Source organism: Condylostylus longicornis, unplaced genomic scaffold, assembly GCF_029603195.1.
Source record: "Condylostylus longicornis isolate FDR11 unplaced genomic scaffold, ASM2960319v2 ptg000063l, whole genome shotgun sequence".
NCBI classification, from domain to species: domain Eukaryota; kingdom Metazoa; phylum Arthropoda; class Insecta; order Diptera; family Dolichopodidae; genus Condylostylus; species Condylostylus longicornis.
In genome coordinates this window covers 157,623-174,346 of record NW_026578031.1, presented here as the reverse complement: position 1 = coordinate 174,346, position 16,724 = coordinate 157,623, and the positions used below count along the sequence as shown (strand labels likewise).

Genomic DNA, 16,724 nt, shown 5'->3' with positions numbered 1-16,724 from the left:
AAAAATAATGAAATATGTAAAATGAGAAATTTTTTGAGAATTGTATTAGGCTATGTAAAATAATAGATTATTATTATTTATAGAGAATGCACTGTAAGAAAACACAAAACAAAAATATGAAAACAAAATTAAATAAAAGTAGTTGTACTAAAAACAATGCACCTTTATCAAAATAATTTCAAAAAAAAAAAAATTGAATTAAATAGGTGAAAAATACTTGCTAAGTTGTTAAAAATTGAAAAATTTTTTGCTAAAAATTTAGATTTGTTAGAAAAAACACGAGTGAAATGTGAATTTTAAATGAAATTTTGTCCTAAAGTAATTTAAGAAAAGAAAAAAGAAAAATGCTGGTGATAAGTTTGCTATTTAATTTTTTTTTTATTAAATTTTAATAACGAAAAGAAAATGTACCTATACCTTTACATATATACAAATTTTTATATATATACATATTTGTTCATAATATAGCAACATTCACTTATTTACTTAGAAACTGCAATTTCGAAATTATTAAAATATATTAATTTAAAAATATTTTCAATATTTGAGTCATCAAAACTCAATCATAATTGAAATTCTATATGAAAGTTTTTTTTGTCAAGTCAAATTTGTTTTGACAGTCAAAATTTATTTTGTGTTAAACGTCAAATTGAATTAAAGCATTAAATTTAAAATCAAAATTTAAAATTCAAAACCGAATGAATACAAAATCAAACACAAATTAAAAATAAAAATTAACAACATATTTTCTAAACCAATTTATATTAATAAACCAAAATATTAATCTAAATTTAATAAATTCGAAATTGGTCAAAAAAAATATACATATATTTGAATTAAAAGTGAATTATTCTATGAATAAGTATGTATATATATAAATGTATGTGTGCATACCAAATGGTGACTATTCATATAATATATTTAGATATCAGAAGCAAAAATTGTAGTAAATAAATATAAATTAATATTTTTTATTAAATTTTCATTATTTATTTTAAAAAATAATATATTTTTATATTCAATAAAAATAATTGTTTTCATTCCGATTTTAAATTTGCAGATTCAAGTTTTCTAATTTTATTTTCAATTACAGAAGTTTATAAAACTTCATCTTGTTTAGTTTCTGAAATATCGTCAAAAATAGTAATTTTACTACACTGAATCTAAATTATTTTTGATACAACTTATTAATATTCATAAATAATTTCTAATTTAATTGTTAATTGCTTCTGCTCTTAATATCTTCTCTTATTTTGTATATTTCTATCACTAAAAGATGGCGGAGAAAAATTGTGACGAAAATTTTAAAGAGCAAGAAAACCGTCCAAAGTATAAAATGAAAAATTTATAAAGAAAATATTATGCAATAGTATTTTTTTTTTAAGTTGTTTTCATTCTGTTTTTTTTTTCAAAAAAACACATGATATGAAATTTAAATAAAATAATTATAAAATGTAGAATATACACGCAATTGTGTATAAACTTAAATGATAAAAATTATAAATACAGTATAAAAATATTCCGTCTATTGTTAGAAAAAATTTTTTTAAAATACAATATGTAATTAAAATATTTTAAAATAAATAAAAAATTACAATTTAAATTTTGAATTTTGAAATTTGAAAATTCAAATGATTTTAAAATGAATGATTTTTGGAATATTAAATGTTAAATGCAGGGAGTGTATAAGTATAAAATGAAATAAAATATTTTGCGAACGCTATTTATTATTAAATATTTTAATAAAATAATTTTAAAAAAACAATTCATTTTCTCATAATTTTATTTTTGGTACAAAGTTAAAGTTATTCTTAAAAAATATTTCTTAGAAATTTTCAAAATGAATGAAATAAAGGTATATTTTATAGAATATATTATAGTAAAAACAAAATGAAAATAAATTTTAAATTTTGAAATTTTATTTAATTTTTATTTTGATTCTAAATTTATATTTATAAGAAATTAAAATTATACAAACATTTACTTTATTTTTAATATCATAAGGCAAATTTTATAAAAATTATAATTATTCTTTATTTCATTATATGGTATTGATATTATTTTATAAAAACAAAATTAACTAAAGTTAAACATATATTTCGTTCAATTTGAAATTCGAAAAAATTCTAGATTGTAAAATTAATAAATCAAAATATAATTATACAATTTAAATAACTTACTTAATTTGAAAAAAAATAACAAACAAAATTTTGAAAGAAATATGATAATTTTTGGCTGTTAAATAAAGAGAGAAAAAAATATAAGAGCACTTGAAATAAAATTCGAATAAAAATTTCGAGAAAAAAAAAACAAAAATATAAAAAATGTTTAAAAAACTTGTTTTAATTGTCTCTTAATTTGCTTGCTCATATTGAACATTGCTGTCAATCAATCGTGTTGAATTTAGCACATTTACTATCGTTTTTTCATTTTGTCTTATGTAGGATTCTGTCGTTAACTTTAAAAAAAAGATTTTTTTACTACTTTTGATAAAACACTTCTTCCTGTTCCCATCCCTATCTTAAGAATGTGATGTCGTTTTTATTCTGTTTACCCCCTGTCGGTAAAACAAAAAAGTATATGAGAAAAAATAACATCATAATGTACAAAATTTATATGAATCACTCACTCGAAACAAATTTTTGAACAGTAAATTAAAATTACAAATTTCGATATTAAAAAAATCGATTATGCAATGCAATACATTTACTATGGTTTGTGAAAATACTAACCTATGTACAAAAATGTCAGGGAGCTTTATTTAAAATAAAATTTTCAAAACAAAAATTTGAAAACAATTCTTTAATGTTCATTTATTATTGGTAATCCAAATACAGCTTCATTAATCCAATTATATTTATCATTTTTTCGTTTATTTAAATTAGTTACTATTTTATCACTTTTTATAATATCAACATTATTATTACTAAAATCATTTTCCGGTATATTTTCATTTATTTTATTGGAATTTTTATTGTTATTATAAATTTTATCATTTAAAGAATCTCTTTTAGTATCACTTTCAGTATCAGAAATTTTTCTTAATTTCCATAAATTTAATTTCAATTCTACATCAGAATTTTGTCTTAAAATATCAGCGATTTCATTGGTTTCATCTTCATTATAATTTTGTGAATATATTCCCATAAAATCTGGATTATAATTAACTTGATGATTAGATTCAAGATTATTAAAAGAATAATCTAATTTTCCCCATTCATCAATTGTCATAGGTTGATTGATACGTTTATTGTAAAGATTATAGGGTGAATTGACGATCGGATCATTTTTCAAATTCTTTTTAATATATTCAGGCCATTTACCCTTTGCAAATGGTCTTTCTCCATTTGTTGAAACAATAAACATTCCTTCAGTGTTTGTATTACAATTTTCACCAGCTTCAAACAAATTATTTGTTGGAGGACATAAACCTAATAAATAACTAATATATGATGAACATGGCCAACCCCAAAAATTTTTAACACTTCGAATCGATTCTGTATAATAATCAGCTGCTCTATGATGACTACATGCAAATGGATCTGTTAAATAAAAAAAAACATTGTTAGTTATTTTTGAGGATTTAAAGAATTTTTATAAAACAATACTATTTTCACATCCTGGCTGTATTATTCCACCATTCATATAAAAGTCAGCATGACCACATCTTTCAATTTTACCCTGAACAAAAGCGTTTGTATGAAAAGCATCAACAAAGGCTGCATCACTTGAATCCAATTTATTATCTTTGGAAGCTGTTATAAATAATGGCATTGCAGGATCTAAACCAGTTATACGTGGTATTATAAATGATCCAACATTTTGTGCAACATAATTTGGTACATGAGCTCCCAATGAAAATCCAATTAAATGAATATTTGCAGAACCTTCATCTAATATTCTTTGTACTAATTGACCTATACAATTTCCTGCATGACGTGTATTATGAACTGCTGAAAAATAACATGGACCGGTTGCAAGAATACTCCAATCAACATAAAATAAATTATAATCTCTTATTTGTAAGTATTCTGAAAATAAAATTATATTAAATTTATTTAATTTTTAAAGCTATATATAATATTTGTCTGGTATACAAAACGAACCTTCTTTCATTGATATTAATGGACCCAAATACATATCTGAATTATAACCATGAATTATAATTTTTGTTGGATTCCTTGGATTAAAGAATGATTCAGATAAATTTGATTTGCTTTTAGTTTCATCAATATGTATAAATTGACGATCATGTCTATTACTTCGAGTAAATAAATAAAATTTAATATCAGTATCTGGACATGATCTATTTATAACCCAAGTGCATGGTCCTATTGTAATACTATTTCTTGGTGCTCTATTATTGATTAAAGGATAATCACCTGAATTATTTGAATTCACAAAATCTACAAAATAAATTTTAATTAATTTAATAATAAAATTCAAATTTAATAAAAACTAATCTCTGAAAAGTTCTTAAATCTAATATCCAAAAAATTGTTATTTTTCAATAAGATAATTTGAAAATATTTGAAAAGTGCACTGAATATTTTGCACTCTATTTGTCACTTTTAAAATAGAGTTGTCAAGTTCGAAAAATTTGAATTTTTTTTCAAAAACTTTTAAACTAATTTTATATAGTCTAATATGTAAAACTTCTTTAAAATATAAAGTTTATTATATAGTTTTATAAAATAATATTCATATTATTGCCAATTATTAATAAAAAATGCACAATTTTTACATGTTTAAAATATTATTGAACTTGCATATTTTAATAAAATACATTGTAATGGGGGTTTTTTTTGTTTTGCTACTTGCTTTTTAGGTTTTAACCACAATTGTTAATGCAAAATCGGTGATCAAATGATATCACGTTTTAGATTTATTAATTTTTTTGTGAAAATAAAATGTTTTAACACCTCTGAATTATTGTATTTGAGAGTATGTCAAATCTCTTGTTTATACATATAATATACTGGCCTATTATTTGATTAATAACTTTATATTCAATAAAGCTATAATCAAATAATATAAATCAGGCGGAAATGTACGAACAACTATATCCAAGTTAAAACATTTTAAAGTTAAAATTCACTATATGAAACATATAGTTGTGATGTCAACATCATTTTATATGGATTCATTTTTGCATATTGCAACGAAGTCATCGTTTTAAATTAAAATTACTATGAAAATTAGCAATTTTTCTGAATTATACTTTAAGTTTAAGAAATAAGTGTTTAAAAGAAAATCACCCATTATATTCCCACTTCTAAATTAAACACATATAAAATTAAAACACTTGTTTATTATGAATTTTATATAATATAATTAAAAAAGTCATTTGATTTGCAAATTATATTTTTAATAATTTTGTTATAATTGAATTTTAAACAAGTTCAAATTGCAAAATCTTAAATTATTGCAAATCATTTTATACTCGTATCTTTAACAAAATTCACTGATAGTTTCTTAATCACTTTATGAACTATTTTTTTTTCAAAAACAAACTCAAATCAAATCTTATTTTCAATTTCATTATGATTGTTACCAAATTCGTATAATATTAAACATAATGTCTTATTAAATATTCTAAATATGCAAACTTACCTATGCAAATTATTAACAATATAACAAAAATTTTTGGTGTTGCCATTTTATATTTATAAAATTTATTCATACTTTTGACTATTGAAATTATTAATATAGCAAAGAAAATTCAATAAAGAAGAAAATCAAAAGTGAAATTTTAAATTTAAATATAGAAAAAAAAAAAGAATTCCACCTTATTATTTTTGCTTGTTTGTTTGCCTTCTTCTTTTCTGTTAAGATCTTCTTTCTAAAATCGAATTTTATTTCTGCGATGTATTAAACTTAATTGATTTATTTACACTTACATTCTTTTAAATTATTTAATTCGAATTTAATTATAAAGATTATTTTTGTAAAAACCTTATGGTTTTTTTAATGAACAATACAAAAATGTTCAAAACTTTTATTGATTTCTTATCATTTCAATCTATATATATATATACGATTTAATCTCATAGATCATAAATTGTTTTTTTTTTTTTCAAAACAAAAATATATATTTTTAGTTAATAAATTTTATTCTATTAATCTCACTTAAGTCACGTGAGACAATTTCAATATTACAAAAACAATTTCAATACTACTTTTAAACTCTATACTATTGCGATAGTAAAACCCCGCTGCTATTGAGTTATAAATCAATCGCTCAACAAAATCTAAACTTAAAGAAATTCTTTTCAATTTAATCAATTTATTTCTGGATATTCAAAAAACTTTTTAAAAATAGTAACAAAAAGAGTGAAATGAGTTTTTCAAATAAAATTTTTTATTATATGTTAAATTCCCACCATATTCCAACAGCACACTTTTATGTTGACCAAATTTGAATATAAGAAAAAAAAAGTAAAAATTTTTATATTAATTAAATGAAGAGTTGAGAATTAAAAATAAAAAAAAAAATTTTATTGAGTGAAATGAGAAATGTATATTAAAGTAAATAATAAAAAAATAAAAGAAAAAGAAATATTTAAAACGAGACACAATACAATAAAATGCAAATAAAAATTTTTATTTTCAAAAACAATAGAGTCAAATGATCTAGATTCTCGCGATTAATATAAAAGAAACCAATAAAAACAAACAAACTCATAAGAATGATAGCTGAATTATAATTTATTGCAAGCTTTACATTTCAACTGGTGGTTATTATAAATTTTACTTTTCTTTATAATTTAAAATAAGAAAAAAAAAACAAACAATAAAAGCCGGTATTTTACATATTATGTAGGCAACATAAGTAATAAAATGACAATTATGTATTTTGAGAAAATGCATAAAATTAATAAAAAATATTTATTAAAAGAAAAAGTTTTTAAAACTTGTGTTTTTGCTGTAAAACTTGTGTTGTATTTTTTACATGCCTCACGCACTTAAAATTCTTTAAAATTTGCGAACATAAAGGTCATGATAACTAAATAAATGTTAAATAAATATGTTGGATTGTACATAACATAACGGACAAGAAAAATTAATTTCAAAGTTTTAGTTACGAATTCGTGAATGAAAAGAAAAATCAAATAAATTGTATGTAATTTAAATTATATTTTTTTTTTTGAAAAAGCGCGCGCATTTTTGAATTTAAATAATTTTTTTCAGAAATAGAGGAATATACTAGTGTAACTAGTATGACAGCTATTGTATACGAATAAAATTGTAATTGTAAAAAAATTGCATATATTTAGGCGAAATTTTTAAATTAGAATAGGCAACATTTTTTATTTATTTGATTAAAATCAGATATTTAAAAATGTATTACGGTACATTGGTCGTCCTCTGTTATCGATTTATTCTCTAAATAAAAAATTTAATTCATATAATTCAAATGTAATAAATTCTTACTTTACAGTTTATACACATTTTGGCCTATAATTTAAATTTCCTCAAAGACTGAAAATGGTCTTAAAAACAAAATAATTTTATACAATATTTGTATGAAAAATAAAAATTATAAATTAAAATTAATTGTATAAAACAATTGAAAATTAAAAATAAAATTTAATTGTAAATATTTGATAAAGAAATCTAAATGATTCCCAGAAATGGTTTGTAACATTAAAGGTTTATAACACTATAAAAAGAAAAAATCAAATTAATTCACTGAAAAAATTTTACTGTAGTTTTTCAATGCCTTGTCTGTTAACTCTTTTTTAAGCGATAATGCATTTCACCTGCTTTTGGTTATAAAGGTGGTGTGTATCATACCATGGTTAATATTTTAAGTATATCCTCTACAATTATAATCAAATTGGTTTTTATAAATCTTTCGTAGGATCATCAATTGTTTCTATGGTTGATGTATGCCCCATAATTTAATGCCATATTTTATATCACTATTAAATAATGAATAGAAAATTGATTTTTTTTTTATTTCGTTAAGAATAAAAGGTGAGACTCTGTTAAATACTCCAGCGAATTGTACACTCAAAATATTAAAAATTTTTGCCAAAATCTTGTGTATTATCAAGGGATGATTGTTCTATTCATATTTTTATATATATATATCGCCATTTTTACAAAAATAGTATTATTCTAGGTTAGGTTGCACAATACCCTTCGGCAGGCAAGGTAATAATAGTATTATTCTATATCACAATTAATATTTTTTTAGATTAATTTAAAAAATCCTTTATTGTAGACATATTTGAAAAAAAAAATAATTTATTCGAAATTTTTAAATCATTTAAAAAAAATATCATAAATTTAATTCTTTCACAAAAATATTGCAAGTATGTATGTTTAATTTTTCTATGTCAATTTCCCCATAGCATAAGGTGGCAGTATGTTTGTGTAAACAAAAACAATTCCATGTTCACTAAAATTAGAAAATAAAAAAATAAATAAAAGAGTATATTTTAAAATTTCAATTGAAAATTTATAAATAAATTGTAGCAGGTGCGTTCCAATTTTCCATATTTTCTTTTAAAATATTGAATAGATTTAAATTGGTTAAAATTAAAAACTTAAAAATTATTTTGTTTTATTATGACAACAATTTATTGTTGACATTTCGAATGCATATACTTGACATTTCTATTTTTTATTTATTGACAGATAACAAAATATACCAGTGATTTTAAAATATTTAAATTCAGTTTCCATTATATACATATGTATGTAATATTATTTTAATTAACTTACGTTCTTGAACAATGTTCCCCCATTAAAATTTGATCACTATTTTTAATTGTAGAATTACTATTACACCAACCAAATAAAAATTGAAAATAACTTGAGCATCTAAATCCCCAGAAACCATCATCTTCATTTTCAATAGCAGCTATTGATTCTTTAAAATAAATTATAGCCATCATATGACTACAAAGAGGAATATCTAAAAACCAACAAATAGATTCGAAATTACATTGTAATTCATTATAGTTTAAAAATTTAAAAATAAATTTTATAGTCATTTTTTTGTTATACTATTAGATTTTTGACACATTGGTTGAAATTGTCCACCATTAATATAAAAATCTACATGTCCACTTGGTTCAATTTTACCAAATATTCCCAAATTTGTATGAATCACATCAACAAATTCAGCATCTGATGAATCTAATTTTCTACTTGCTCTTGATGTTGCAAATAATGGTAATGCTGGATCAAGTGCTTAAAATTAAAAAAAAAAAAACAAAAGTATTATCGACTTAAAAATAATTAATTAAAAAAATTTACCAGTTATTCTATTAATTTTTTTTCCAATTGATTTTTCTAAGGCATTACTTGCAAAACCAGCAACATGTGCCCCTAAACTAAAACCAATTATATGAACATTATTAGGTTCAAATTCTGAATTAATTTTTTGTAAATTTTGTAAAAATGTTGCTATACATTCTCCAGCTTGTTTTGTATTTACAGCAGCACTTGGATAACACGGTAATATAACTAAACGTCCCCAATCTACAGCAATTACATTTGTTGAATTAATTTTTAAATATTCTAAAAATTTCAAAATACATTTATGTGCTTCTCAGAATAAAAACAAAATATTTGAAAAAAATTAATTAACCTTCTTGAATTTCTTTGGTTTGATTGTATTCAATACCACCACCATATCCATGTATTATAATTTTATTTTCATTCTTAAAATTTATCCATTCGGGTATTTTAGTACGAAAATTTTCAAATAGAAAAAATCCTTTATCACGATGATCACTTGACGATATATAAAAACGTACAAAATTACTATTACAAACTTCTGAATATTGTATAACACAGGATCCTACAGTTATATTAACACCACCAAATGTATTTTGAAGGCATATAAAATAAAATGTTATTAAACTAGCAACAACTGTTGTAAACATTTCAACTTTTACTAACTCATTACAAAGAATAAATGAAACACTTAAAATAATTTTTTGAAAATGAATTTGAATTCTAAGTATATGCGGTGTTAAGTAAGAAGAAAGACACCAAAAAAAAAAAAAACAAAAACAAGCTAAATAAATAAAAATAATTATATTTTTTTAGATCTATATTCTTTGCCTCTGTTTATTTCTCCAAAATTATCATTCTATACATATGTTTATATAAGTTTTACAATTTTGGAGTTTCAGAACGTGGAAAACATTGAATATTTCAAAAAAGAAAAATATTAAACACATGATAAGAATATTAAGTGATAAACTACAAAAAGCTTAATGAAAGTCAATATAAAGTCAAGCTGTTGATTAAGAATTAGATCTTTTTAATTTTGATAAAATTCATATTATGTATCAAAAGATATAATTGAAAGTTTATACATAATTTTCAAAATATGAAAGCTTATTATTCCAGAAGATTTTAGCTTTTAATTTTATAAAAGACTTTCATGAAATTAGATAGTTTACTAGATAAATGATAGACTTGTCATTATTTATATTGCATATATTTAGGATAACGTCATATTTCTACTGATTTGATTCATAAATTTTGAGCTTAAAATGTTGATTTTTATTTTGAATCATTATAATTGCAAAATTATAATTAATATTATTGACATTTGAATTATACAAAAAGTTCGATTAAAGGACAGTATAAAAATAAATACTTCAAAAATTTTGCAGAATATTTCTTGGAATAAATTCGAAAATTTTCTATAAGCTTGTTTACGATATCGCAGATGAAAGCAGTGAGAAATAAATAAAATTTCAAATAGTCTCTGTTCTATTGTGTTTTTGTTGTAAAATATAATATCGAATAAATGGAAATAAATTTGGAATTTCTTTAAAGTCTTAATTAAAATTTCAAATTTTTAAAATTAAACAATTTCCGTAAACTCACCAACTCAAAATATGCTTTTATCTTATAATAGTTATAAAATTGTAGGAAAAAATTTTTTTCGACATTACAACCACAACTTTAAATTCAAATATACTTTAAAAACGAGCCTCTGTACTATGCGAGTGATTAAGCTTAGAATGTATAGTGTCGATGTATTTATAGTAGTTGAATTTCTGATGCACCTCTCAACATGACATTATGTCTTACTGACATAGTAAAAAATTTTTCAACAGAAAAAGTAAAAATTTTTCTTTTTAGAACAAATTATTATGCTTATTTTTGTTTTCTTGCTAAATTTTTCATGTACAGAATTTATAACTATTTTATTTTTTTTTCTTTTTCACCTTTCTTCTTCGAAATTGTATTTGTTTTATTTTGATCTCCACCCTAAATATATTATGTATAAATTATTTGACATGCTTCTTAGAAATTAATTGTATTCTAGACGCATAATTTCATATTGGCGTGCCATTATTGTACATGTGTGTGATAGGTAAAATTTCTGTTTCTGAATTTTAAAATTCCTCAAATCAATAACAGTAAAGTAACTATGTTTATAGTCTAGCGTTTTGTATCAGTAGAAGTACATCATATACATAATATAATATATATGTATATCAATTGATTGATTCATTATTATTTTGAATATTTTTGGTTAAAATTTAGGTCAATTGGACAAATTTGTAGCCTCTTTATACATAGTTATTTTTATATTTTAAGTTTTTGGCGTTCTCTTAACCCTGATTTGTTTTTGAATATTTTTAAGTATAATTTAAAATTGTATTTGTTTTTTTGGATAATTTGTTACTTCCTATATAGTAAACCAAAATAAACAAAATGTATTGGCATATGTGCGTATATGTACAGGTATAGATGATATAAAAGAATAAAAAAATAATTTTTAAAAATATTTTTGTAATTATATATCAAAAAATTTCTATTTTAATTAACTTAAACCTAAAATATGTGTGTTTTTTTTGTTAAATTATTTACATATAAAGAAATTCCCTTAAAATAATCAAGTCTTCATATAAATATCCTAATGATATTTATAATAAAATGGTGGTGTAACTTTTCTTATATAATATTTTAATTTGTGTTTATTTTGTATAGTTTTCATTTTATAGTTGAATAGCTCATTTATTTTGGTTTTAGTTTTCGTTATACTTTCATTTTCTTTTACCAGTATATTCCTTTATAAATCTGTTGAATAATCTAAACAACATCTTTTATCACCAATAACATCTGATGATGTTGAACAATATGGTGGAATATCATCTTTAAGACAATATGATCCAACAGCACTAAAAAAAAAAAACAAAGACTAATTGAATATAATTATTTCAAAGAAAGAAAAATTTAATTTACTTCATTGGTGTATGTTGACCCATTGGAATTGCATTTCTAACAATATATCTTGCTAAACTTCTTTTAGTAAATCTTCTAAGACCAGATGGACATCTTCTACTACATGGTTCTGCATGTGGTTCATAATCAGTATGTATACTTTGTGCTAAATAACAAATTGCCCATATATGACTACATAAATTTGCATTACTTGTATTACTACAATATGGTTGTCTTTTACCACCATTTACACAAAAATCAACATGTCCAACACGTCCAGTTTCACCATAATAACCAGCATTTGTATGTATAACATGAACTGCTTTAGCATCACCACTATCTAAACGATTACTATTACCGGGCTTAATTAATGGTCGTGCTGGATCAAGCCCTTTACAAAATAAAAACAAAAAAGAAAAAAATAAAAAGAAAATATAAATTTTTCTCCCCCCCCATTTCAAAAGAGTATAAGCAAAATTTTTTCTTTTAACTTACCAATTATTCTTTCAACTCTAAAATTTAAATAATTTGACATAATACCACAAATATGTGCACCTAATGAATGACCAACACATGTTGTTTTATCAACTCTTAAACCAGAATTTCTAAGGAATGTATAACTTTCAGCTAAACATCTAGCTACAGTTTTTAAATTATGTACAGCTGAAACATAACATGGTGGTTTTGCTAATGCACCCCAATTAGCCATAAAAACATTATAACTTCCATGTTTTAAATATGCTAAAATTATAAAAATTCTCGTATTATTATTAAAATTCATATTTTTTTGTTTTATATTCAAACTAAAAACAATAAAAGATTTTTTAAAAAAAAAGTACCATCACGTAAAACAATTAATGGTAAGGCTTCATCATTTCCTGCATAACCATGTATTAAAATAATATTTTCCTTTTGTGGATCCCATTTACTATTTCTTAACCAATCACCTTGATAGACATCTAGCTATATATATGAAAAAATTGTGAATATTTTTAAAAAAGAAATTAATTTAAATATTTTTTCTTTAAGAAAAATAATTAATTTATTTAAAAAAAAATGTTTCATATGCTCGTATATGATGTGTGCCATTATGGTAAACTATGACATAAATAAATTTTCTATAATATTGTGAAATTATACCGGCTGCACTATAAACCTATCTCTTACAACATTTTCAAACTGATTAATAATTAACAAAAAAAAAACTAATTTCCATAAATAGTTACAAATATTCGTATCTGGCCATTAAATTAATATATAATTAAGAAATAATCGAAATAATTCAAAATTTTTATTTATCTTTATAATATGCAAATTAATCAAATCTGATCAACTCATATTGTGAATACACAATAGTACCCCTCCCCCGTTGATATTGCTTTTGTAATATTAAAAGTTATGTATGAATATTTTGACATCTCACATGTCCAATTATGTTTATATATGCAAATAAATTTTTTTTTTTCTGTTATACTTCTCTATTAAGTTTTCTATTCAAGATTATAACAGTTATGTTATAATCAATTTTGAAATATTTTTATTTTTAATACGATGCTCGATACGATGCAATAATCGATTTAAAACAATAACATAATAAGAGAGAAAAAAAAAGAGAAAAAAAAAACAAATTGAAAAATATAAACAAATCAATAAAACCGCTTGGTTACGATAAAAAAAAAAACAATAAAAAGTAAAAAAAAAAGGTAATGTCATGCCTGTCTGTAAATATGTCTAAAATACCTCTACAATAATTTTAGATAAAGATGTTTGAGAGGGAAAGTGATTTACAATTTTTTTTTAAATAAATTAATTTTCATTGAATATGGTAGAATTTTGAAAAAAAAAACTTAAAAAAGCGGCTACCCAAAATTTACTAAAAAAAATATTAAGGTTTCTTAACAGTACTCGTTCGACAATTACACAACTCTTTTAAATTTATTATGCGGTAGTCATTCGGAATTGTATTTTGCATAATAGTATAAACATATTATGTACAACAGCGCCAAAGTAATGTCAAAACTTATTTTATGTCTTAACTAGCGTAATTACCATTTAATTTCAAAATTAAAAAAAAAAAAATAACAATTTATAAGGAAAATGAGAAACAAAAATCCAAAATCATATACAGTCGAACAAGCTTATTTGCAAATTATAGTACGCATTGCATATATTCCCTTATGTATTTTTCCGGCGTTGAGCCAATGAGCCATCTGGCGCGAAATATAGGAATCATTATTTATTGTTTAATGTGATAACACATCCTATAATTTAATTAAAAATTTAATATTGCAAATTGAAAATGAATAGCAATACAAGACGAATATAAGCACAAAAAATTCTGGCGAAAAGACTGTGCATATAAGCGTGTTCGACTGTATGTATACAGATTCAATATGAAATTGTTTTCTTTTTTTTTACTTTATGTATAATTAATAAATTGTCATGTGAAGCATTTTTTCTAAATAGCATTGATGTATAAGAGTTTATAACGGCAATGCGTTATATAAATTAATTTATTAATTGCCTCCAAATTAATTAATTAAATTAATGTCATATATAGATCAATTTTTATTTATTCAAATCTCTTAAATATCTGCGTTTTGTAAACAAACTTTTTAATTTCGAAATAAGCCTTAATATCCACCATATTACAAATTTTTGGTTACAACTAAAAAAATTTCGAAAAATTGAGAAATTTTTTTTTGCTTTTACCCAAATTCTTTACGAACATCTTTCTGTTAAAAAAAAAAAAAACATTTTTATTGTAATTTTCCAAATTTTTTGAAAATTTTAAAAAATTTTTATCTTTAGTTGAAAAAAACCAAATTCAAAATTTCCGATATAACAAAAAAAAAAAAATCAATTATATTTTAAAATTTCATTTTTATATGGACAAATTATTATAATAAAATAAGAAATAAATTTAATAACTATCGATAAAGCCAATAATTATGGTATGTTTTTACATATAAAGAGAGTAAAAAAAAAAAAAAAAAATTATATGCAAAAAGAAAATAAATTATGCACAAAATATTATACTTTTCCATATTTAAAAATGTATTTCCGTTTTTACCAAATTGTATATGTGCACAAAAACGATATGGAAGTCGCGGAATTATATTAGGTCATTAGTCTCTTAATACTTTTATATACAAACATTCTCTTAAACTCTTTTCTTTTATACATATTAATTCACTAAATTAAATAAAAAATAATAGCATGGAAACTATTTAAATTTAAAATGTTTACATATATAGAAAAAAATAAAAAATTTAATTAATTGAATTACCGTAAAACTAGAATAATTTAGAATATTAATTTATATTGATTGATAAAAATATGAATTTAAATTTTGGTCATCAGTCAAATCAAATTAATTATACCTTTCATGATTGATCAAAAAAAAACTGCTCTCAAGAGTCGAAAAGTGTACTTTTCTTTGTAATTTATAAAATATTTAAAAATTTTTTATGTCAACAAATTGCTAAATTATTAAGTCGGATTACGAACAATAAATTAATAATTTTTTTGTGTTTATTTTAAAACTATTAAGCATTTGTTTTGAAATTTTTCTGATTATTTGAAATAAAATTTGAATTTTATTAAATAGTTTTTACATATTAATTAATAATTGAAAATTATTTTATTTTTCAAATTTTTTCTATATCGTAAAACTTTTATCATTTCTAATTATAAGAGAACCTTTTATTATGTCACATTTTCATATTGTTATTCTAGAGATTTTATGAAGAATTATATACGTATACTTACTAATTCTTTACTCTTATTCATTGATGTATACAAATATAAATTAATATCAGGATCAGGACATTTATCGTATAAATCATTTCCACGTTTCCAAACGCAATCCTCTCTAGTCGAATTAAAATTTGATGTATCACCTAAATATAGTGCCTGTTGTATTATACCTTGACCGTAAATCATTTTACCTAAAGAATTTTTTTTTTTTCATTAATATTAATTTCTATAATTTTTATTTCATATTTTAATTATTTTCATAATATTTTTGACATACATAATATATTTTTAAGGAAATGAGCTATTTTGTTATGACACTATAACTTACATTGTAAAAATAAAATACAATAAAATGTCACAGTAAATAAAAATTTTTCATAAATCATTTTTGATTATTTTCAAATTTAATTAAAAATTACAATTTAAAAAGCAAAATAAATAATTATTTTAAATTTTTCGTAATATTTTTTTTTATAATAACCACAAAATTCACTTTTAAACAAACTATTTATTAATTTTTTGTTTCAATCACTTCCAATAAAGAAAAACAAAAAAATTTGGCATTCGCATAACTTTAAGATAATTGGAAAATTTTTTTTTTTAATTGAATACCAAAAAAAAAAAAGGACAAACTTTTTTAACTTGTATAAATTTTCATAGTAAAAATAATTTTCAAAAAAGAAAGGAAAACAAAAGTCTATTAAGAATTTTATGAAATTTAAAAGAAAAACAAAAATTCAAGTTTTATTTCACAATTT

General features: G+C 21.6%; 2 protein-coding genes across 2 annotated transcripts; both read right to left on the bottom strand.

Moving 5' to 3' along the window:
* Positions 1–2,802: 2,802 nt before the first annotated feature.
* LOC129612196 (pancreatic lipase-related protein 2-like) lies at positions 2,803–5,924 on the bottom strand. Its single transcript, XM_055525716.1, has 5 exons — positions 5,614–5,924; positions 4,107–4,406; positions 3,609–4,031; positions 2,928–3,542; positions 2,803–2,837 (listed from the first exon to the last, which is right to left on the bottom strand). Exons 1-5 carry the CDS (start codon positions 5,681–5,683, stop codon positions 2,803–2,805), a joined length of 1,443 nt encoding a protein of 480 aa, XP_055381691.1. The 5' UTR covers positions 5,684–5,924.
* Positions 5,925–8,270: 2,346 nt separating this feature from the next.
* On the bottom strand, positions 8,271–16,405 carry LOC129612195 (uncharacterized). Its single transcript, XM_055525714.1, has 12 exons — positions 16,295–16,405; positions 15,979–16,157; positions 13,047–13,170; positions 12,748–12,948; positions 12,229–12,598; positions 12,082–12,164; positions 11,051–11,066; positions 9,605–9,942; positions 9,271–9,534; positions 9,019–9,204; positions 8,734–8,926; positions 8,271–8,407 (listed from the first exon to the last, which is right to left on the bottom strand). Exons 1-12 carry the CDS (start codon positions 16,350–16,352, stop codon positions 8,341–8,343), a joined length of 2,079 nt encoding a protein of 692 aa, XP_055381689.1. The 5' UTR covers positions 16,353–16,405; the 3' UTR covers positions 8,271–8,340.
* Positions 16,406–16,724: the final 319 nt, after the last annotated feature.

Excerpts from the sequence above, each read along its gene's own strand:
- LOC129612196 (XM_055525716.1), bottom strand. The coding sequence starts at position 5,683 with ATGAATAAATTTTATAAATATAAAATGGCAACACCAAAAATTTTTGTT. Across the intron at positions 4,032-4,106 it reads ATTAATATCAATGAAAGAAG|AATACTTACAAATAAGAGAT; the intron begins GTTCGTTTTGTA and ends TTTTATTTTCAG. Across the intron at positions 2,838-2,927 it reads TATACCGGAAAATGATTTTA|CTGTATTTGGATTACCAATA; the intron begins GTAATAATAATG and ends GGATTAATGAAG.
- LOC129612195 (XM_055525714.1), bottom strand. The coding sequence starts at position 16,352 with ATGATTTATGAAAAATTTTTATTTACTGTGACATTTTATTGTATTTTA. Across the intron at positions 12,949-13,046 it reads ATTAATTGTTTTACGTGATG|CATATTTAAAACATGGAAGT; the intron begins GTACTTTTTTTT and ends TTATAATTTTAG. Across the intron at positions 9,205-9,270 it reads AAAAATTAATAGAATAACTG|CACTTGATCCAGCATTACCA; the intron begins GTAAATTTTTTT and ends TTTAATTTTAAG.